Genomic DNA, 6958 nt, shown 5'->3' on the forward strand with positions numbered 1-6958 from the left:
GTCAATCGCTTGTTTTCAACATCACAAATGGTCGTGCATAGTTCTGAAAAGGTCGCCGATACCCGTCGACAATGGGGAGTGGTATGATAGTGCAGGGGTTGTGGTGGGGAGTTTAGGCTAGGAAATGTCCTCTTTTTTAAAGTTGGCGAGGTGCTTCCGAAACGCATGAACTGCTCTCGCATGGGCTAGTTAGCGAACTCAATGAAGTCGTTATCTCTCGTACATCGGGTTCGAATCACGGTCGTTGTTAGGAGGCGAAGCAAAAGGGGGTAGAGGAATCTGTATAGATTCTCACTAATAAAATAGGTGAAGAGCTAGAAATGAAATGATTCAGCTTGTGGAAAATTCTCCGAGGAGTTAAAGTTGTGTATGGAATATTCCAGTAGACAGATTGTTCACCCAATTTGCCCAAGGAGAACTTTGAGAAGTGTGTGGCAAATGTGGGGCTGCCAAAGTATTTTGTATTGTTCTCTAGGCTATGAGTGCATGAGCTCACGCGCTAATTTCTGCGCACCCCTCTCTTCATCCCCACGCAAGTGCGCGGGTACATACACAGAGAGTCTCTCTCTCTCTCTCTCTCTCTCTCTCTCTCTGCCTCCAGTCTCCCTCTTTGTGGCCAGGCTTCTTATTGCAAACCTGCTTTGCGGATTCCTTCCATACCGGCTCAAGGGCTCCTGCAATTAACGCGAAAAGGCAGAAATCTATTCTTTTTTCTTCTGGGTATTTATTCAGCACGGGGCGTGAGCGATCACAATGTGCAAATTTGGTTTTTTGGTTAACCTACATTGTCTCTGAGTGTTCACCATGGATCCCTCTCGAGTTTTTTTTGACGAATGCCAGAAGAGTGATACTGAAGGTGCCTGCTTTCTGTTCATCTCGGGGATTTTTTTCACCTTAGATCTGTCTCTGTCATGATGGATGATATGCCTCTCGTTTCAATTGCAGGTAGGGACTGCCATAGTCACACGCTCAGATGGAAGGCTTGCCATTGGCAGGATTGGCTTGCTTTGTGAACAGGTTCGTTCCTTTAAGCTGCACATGTGACTGATTTGAAGCACGTTGATCAAGACCATGCACATTGTCTATGCTCTTATGATGCATTTGAAATGTGGTTTTTTGTGCTTTCAAATTGGATTTCTAATAAGGGCTGAGCTTCGGGTCGCATTTTGGATACAAATATTCATGTGTGCTTATTGATGATTTATCGTCTCTCTCTCCAGAAGATACAGCTGATTGCGCCTCAGTTGCACCATAAATAATATTGTAATTTTGTTGCATGCTCTTGTTTTGTAAATGTGAGATTCCTTCTTTTCTCTTTTGTTTCTTTCCCCCTTTCACCTGGTCTCAACACTTTTGTCTTTGTATCCATTAGTGCATGCATGTCAGAAATTCTGCCTTTAGTCTATCGATATCCTTTTAACAGGTCAAAGAACTGATAAGCAGAGGCCTGGAGGTCATAGTAGTCACATCAGGAGCAGTTGGTATTGGAAGACAAAAATTGCGGTACCAGAAGCTCATAAATAGCAGGTAACTAGTTTTTGCAGAATCTATTTCTCTTGGTGGAAAAAAGGGTCTTGTGTAATCTCAAGTGCAAAAGTTTTTATTTGCAAGGGCAGCTTTGCAGACCTTCAAAAGCCCCAAGTTGAGCTGGATGGAAAGCCTTGCGCTGCCGTTGGACAGAGTGGACTTATGGCTCTTTATGACAGCCTTTTGACTCAGGTAAAAATAAACTCAGAAGCGTTGAATTTAAGAGCCATTCCAGCTAGTGCCGTGTTTGCAATTCTGATGTGCATTGTATAGAATTTGCAAGTGGCGGAGAAGACTGGTGGACAGCGGGTGAAGATACATGTTGACCATGTCTTTGGCTTGACCTCTTCTCCCCATCCAAGAGGTCTTGAAAATACGTTCAATCCCAGGGCTGCAGCAAGGATTTTCTGTGGGATATGAACCTAGATGGTCTGGATGAAAGTACTGCTCGGTTAAACATGCAATGCGGGGGGGAGGGTGTGTGTGTGTGTGTTGGGGGCGTCCCTTGGGTACTGTAAGCAAAAAGATATTCTAATGGGAATATCAAGACAGTTTTTTCATTAATAGTTTTAGTATTTTTGCTCTCTGAGATTAGTGGGCTGTGTAGTGTGAGGAAAGGAGGCTTGCTGTTGCAATACCCTCCATGTGTCTTTCGCAGCCTTATCTACTAGGTCAAGGACGACTTGCTGTTGCAATACCCACCATGTGTCTTTTGCAGCCTTATCTACTAGGTCAAGGTTGAATGTTTTTTCTAGTTTTGTTTGTTTTTTCTACTCGTTGCAAGCTGCATCTTGTTCTTACAACTTCTTCCTTTTTCTGGGTGGTTTTTAATCTTTTCATGCTTGTGCTGCTCAGCTGGATGTGCAATCGTCACAGATTCTTGTCACAGATCGTGACTTCAGTGATGCGGATTTCAGACGTCAACTGTCAAAGACAGTGGATACCTTGTTAGCATTGAGAGTTGTTCCAATTTTTAATGAGAATGATGCCATAAGCACACGCAAGGCTCCATATCAGGTATCTGTGCTGGGTCTTTCTAAACAAATTGTCCTCAATGTGTGCATTTTGTTTTTTTTTTGTTGAGCGTGGAGGATCTCTCTGCCAGGATTCAACTGGGATATTCTGGGACAATGATAGCTTGGCTGGTCTTTTGGCAGTGGAACTGAAAGCTGACCTTCTTATCCTAATGAGCGATGTTGAAGGGCTTTACAGTGGACCACCCAATGAACCTAGCTCAAAACTCATTCACACTTATATGAGGGATAAGCATGTCGATACTATTACTTTTGGAGAGAAGTCTCGTGTTGGCAGAGGTGGCATGACGGCCAAGGTGGCTGCTGCCTGGACTGCTGCAAGTGCCGGAATCCCAGTTGTCATAACTAGGTGGGAGTTGTTAAATTTTTGCTGCCAATCAATTCTCAAATTTGGATTGCATGCAGATAAATGACTCCAACTTTCAGTGGCAATATCTGCCTACTTAGAAAGGTGAAGCATTTGCTAACCTTTTTCCCCGGCATTCAAAAGTGGATTTGCAGCTGATGGTGCATTGAAAGTGGTGGAGGGCGAACGAGTTGGGACTTTGTTTCATAAAGATGCTCATTTATGGGGCCTAAAGAAAGAGCAAAGTGCTCGACAGATGGCTGTTTCGGCGAGAAAGGCCAGTCGTGAATTACAGGTTATATTTTGAGAGTTTGGAATTTCTGAATCTGGTTTGTGAAAAAAAGGGGCTTTGATTATCTGTTTTTCTGAGTTGTCATCTCTTTCACAGAAGCTGTCTTCTCTTGAGCGAAAACAACTGTTGTTGGATATTGCGGATGCATTGGAAGCCAACGAAGAGATAATAAGGCAGGAAAATACGCTAGATGTGCGGGACGCCCAAGAAGCAGGAATAGCAAAGCCCTTAATAGCAAGATTGACTCTAAAGCCTGGAAAGGTGAGTCTAGAAAAGCATCATTTTAGTGACTTGACCTTGAAGCATTGTTGTCCTCTGTTAATAATTTTCAAAATGCAGGTTGGAAGTTTGGCAAATTCTGTGCGGACTTTGGCTTTAATGGATGAACCAATTGGGAAGATATTGAAGAGGACACAGGTCTCTTTCTTGCTGTAACAGCACTAGCATGTCATGTTGTAGGTGATGTGTTGTTCTAGGTGACTTGCTAGCTGCTCTCTCTCCTTGTTCTTAATATAATAATGTCGTTGTTATTTTGTGCAGGTTGCAGAGGACCTTTTTCTGGAGAAAATTAGCTCTCCCTTGGGGGTTCTTCTAGTAATCTTTGAGTCACGGCCTGACGCTCTTGTTCAGGTGAATTCAAGTGAATGGATGCTCTCAAGTCTGCCGTAGGTTAATGTGGCCAACACCTTTTATTTTTTACCCTGAAAAAAATGATCAGATTGCAGCACTATCAATTCGTAGTGGGAATGGTCTCTTGTTAAAAGGCGGCAAGGAGGCATCTCGCTCAAATGCAATTTTGCATAAGGTAACTTGCTCAAAGGGTACGGAGAGTTTCTTACAAGAGAATGTAATGATTTAACTGAATTATGTGTTTGCAGATCATAACTGAAGTACTGTCAAAGCAAGTTGGAAAGGAGCTCATTGGCCTTGTGACATCCAGAGATGAAATTCCTGACCTTTTGAAGGTAATGGTCAAGTGTGTTCCTCAAGTAAAAGTAAGTCCTGTTCTCTTCGTTCAACCAAGAGACGATGATAGCTGGCTATGTAACTACAGCTGGATGATGTCATTGACCTGGTTATCCCAAGGGGGAGTAATAAACTAGTTTCTCAGATAAAGGAGTCCACAAAGATTCCTGTGCTTGGTCATGCTGGTAATTTTTTCACATTCAACTGCCTCTGATCTCCTGGTAATTTTATGCATGATTCAGGTGCTAACTTGGTCTTGTGTTTTCATGCCTGTGATTTGCTGGACATTTGGACAGATGGAATTTGCCATGTTTTTGTGGATAAAGATGCAAATTTGGAAAAAGCCAAACAGATTGTTTTGGATTCAAAGCTGGATTATCCAGCTGCATGCAATGCAATGGTGTGTGCATGTGGGCTTAAGCAAGTAAAGAACATGAGTTAATGATTTGCGCCATCTTGCAAGAAGTAATTTTGGTCCCTTCATCCATGCAGGAAACACTGCTTGTGCATGAAGCTTTGGTCCAATCTGGGGGACTTGAAGAGCTTGCATCTGTGCTGCGGTCAAAAGGTAAGAGTGTCCTTTGGATGTCCTCTTTTCTGCCATGATGCGTTTGAAGTGGAGCAGACTGAAGGTTTTGTTTTGTGCAGGTGTCGAGCTGTTTGGAGGATTACAAGCTTCAGAGCTCTTAAAGATTCCAAAAGTAGTAGACTTCCATCATGAGTATAGTGCTTTGGCATGTGCCATAGAGATCGTAAAAGATGTTTATGCTGCAGTGGAGCACATACACCAGTTTGGAAGGTAACTACACTAGGCAAGCAATGTTTATATTCCTGAAACTCATTTTCAAGGCAGCAGCATATGAAGTTGATTATCTGTTTATGTCAATTTCAGTGCACATACGGACAGCATTGTGACAGAAGACACCACCACAGCCGAGCTCTTTCTGGCCCAGGTGGACAGGTAAGTTAACACCGTCATTAGTCTGTTGGTTACTGCCCTCTTTTTCCAGCTATCATGAAAATCTATTCACTTGCTTTTTCCTGACCTTGCAGTGCTGCAGTTTTTCATAATTCTAGTACAAGGTTTTCAGATGGGGCTCGATTTGGACTTGGTGCAGAGGTGGCTATTCTACACCCGAATTGAATGTCTTGATTTGCATTTTTTATTTGGTGCATGCATTTTTGAAGGGAAATGATGAAATAGCATTCTATAAGCATGAGGCTGGGTTTGTATCTGCTTGAACCTACACAGAATCTTCCAAATATTTGACCATGTCTGCAGTCGAGAGTATTTTGTCATATTGGTTCTTATCTTAATAATCATGGCCATGGTCAGTCTTTCTTGCAGAACATAGACATAATTAGCATGTTAAGACCTTTGCGCGAAGCCCCGCTGAAATCGTAATGGCATTGCCTAACCGCATTACTATGCTAGGGACAAGAGCCTCGTCACAATGTAATAATGCGAAGGTTTTGGTGGTGTCATTGACACTCATCTTGGTTGTTTGATAGGTTGGAATTAGTACCAGCAGGATCCATGCCCGTGGTCCTGTTGGAGTAGAAGGCCTACTGACTATGAAATGGTAAGAAGCCCGCTTATCCTGTTGGCTTAATCGAGGAGTGCGTGAAAATCGATTGACATGACGTTACATGGTTGCAGGCTTCTTCATGGGAATGGGCAAATTGTAGATGGGGACAACGGTGTGATTTATCAGCACAAAGAGCTACTTTGTGAAGATGCAAAGCGAGCTGCAAAACAATCACTGTGTAATGGCTCTTCGAATGGGGTGAGTTGTAATGGCGTACTGTGAAGGCCATGAAGAAGGGCTATGCAGGGTGACCTGCTAAAGGCCACTTTGTTATTTATTCCATAAATAGGCAGAGGACAGCAGGATGATCTAACTCACTGTCTTCGGAGAGAAGTTTAATCGAAGCGGAAGAAGAGCTATTGTCATATCAGGAGTGATGTTTCTGGAGGTCGTTAACCCCTCTCCATCTGATGTAGCACTAATGGGTGCTGCATACAGAGGGCCTTGATGTATCTCTGAAGCCAATTTTCCCAATCTAGTTGCTCTTGAGTTGTAAGTTGGGCAACTATTTTAAGGCCTATTTGTATGAGATGATGACCAGCATTAATTTTTTGAGAGCATTAACACACAAGGCTTAGTTAGTTACTCTTTGGAATAGCCACGAATCGTTTTGCTTGAGTTGCACAATCTCATGCCCATCAGATGCACTTAATTCAATTCTAGTTTGCTACGTGTTCGAAATAAAATGTTTTCTAAAAGCTTGAGAGGCCTAAATTAATAGAGGTAATTTGGAAGTTGACACCAAATTCCACTAAAATTATGTACATTCTTACCTTGAAATAAAAAAATGCAGAGGTAGATTTCAACTCTAGTAGCGGAGCCACACTAAAGCTAAGTTTTGTTCAAGCATGCATTCTTTAGTGACGTCTTTTGGACGGCATTATATGCACGGCATGCTCAACAAGAACATGGCAGGAACTTTGAAGTGAGGATTTCTCTGTGTCCAGTCTCTCAACATGCACTTCTAGGAGGATATCCCAAGCATGAGTTGGCTAAGGGAGCTTTAGGTTGTTTTCATTGGATGCCCCAAATACAAGCACTTTTGTTTTATGTGCTTCATATGTGTAGTAAAGTTTGCAACGAAGAAAACCTTGGGTCCCACTTTCATGATGAGAGAGTTAGTTAGGAGACCCTTGTAAAGATTGTTGTGCTTGGAAATGCATTGGTCGACATGTACATCGAGTGGTGTATTCACATAACTCTT

General features: G+C 42.6%; 1 protein-coding gene across 4 annotated transcripts; it reads left to right on the forward strand.

Moving 5' to 3' along the window:
• Positions 1–490: 490 nt before the first annotated feature.
• LOC147446506 (delta-1-pyrroline-5-carboxylate synthase-like) lies at positions 491–6372 on the forward strand. 4 transcript variants are annotated; one of them, XM_086525723.1, is made up of 20 exons: positions 491–856; positions 946–1017; positions 1424–1527; positions 1617–1719; positions 2383–2544; positions 2633–2910; positions 3052–3202; positions 3296–3460; positions 3539–3616; positions 3740–3829; positions 3918–4004; positions 4078–4164; positions 4254–4350; positions 4462–4565; positions 4658–4733; positions 4814–4964; positions 5058–5126; positions 5219–5285; positions 5678–5748; positions 5826–6372. In XM_086525723.1, exons 4-20 carry the CDS (start codon positions 1690–1692, stop codon positions 5974–5976), a joined length of 1914 nt encoding a protein of 637 aa, XP_086381849.1. In that variant the 5' UTR covers positions 491–856; positions 946–1017; positions 1424–1527; positions 1617–1689; the 3' UTR covers positions 5977–6372. The 4 variants fall into 4 exon arrangements, with proteins under 4 accessions (XP_086381849.1, XP_086381848.1, XP_086381850.1 ...); XM_086525722.1 differs by lacking the exon at positions 491–856; XM_086525724.1 differs by lacking the exons at positions 491–856; positions 946–1017; positions 1424–1527; positions 1617–1719 and adding an exon at positions 1785–2264.
• Positions 6373–6958: the final 586 nt, after the last annotated feature.

Source organism: Adiantum capillus-veneris, chromosome 12 (genome assembly GCF_014529385.1).
Source record: "Adiantum capillus-veneris isolate H3 chromosome 12, ASM1452938v2, whole genome shotgun sequence".
Lineage (NCBI taxonomy): Eukaryota > Viridiplantae > Streptophyta > Polypodiopsida > Polypodiales > Pteridaceae > Adiantum > Adiantum capillus-veneris.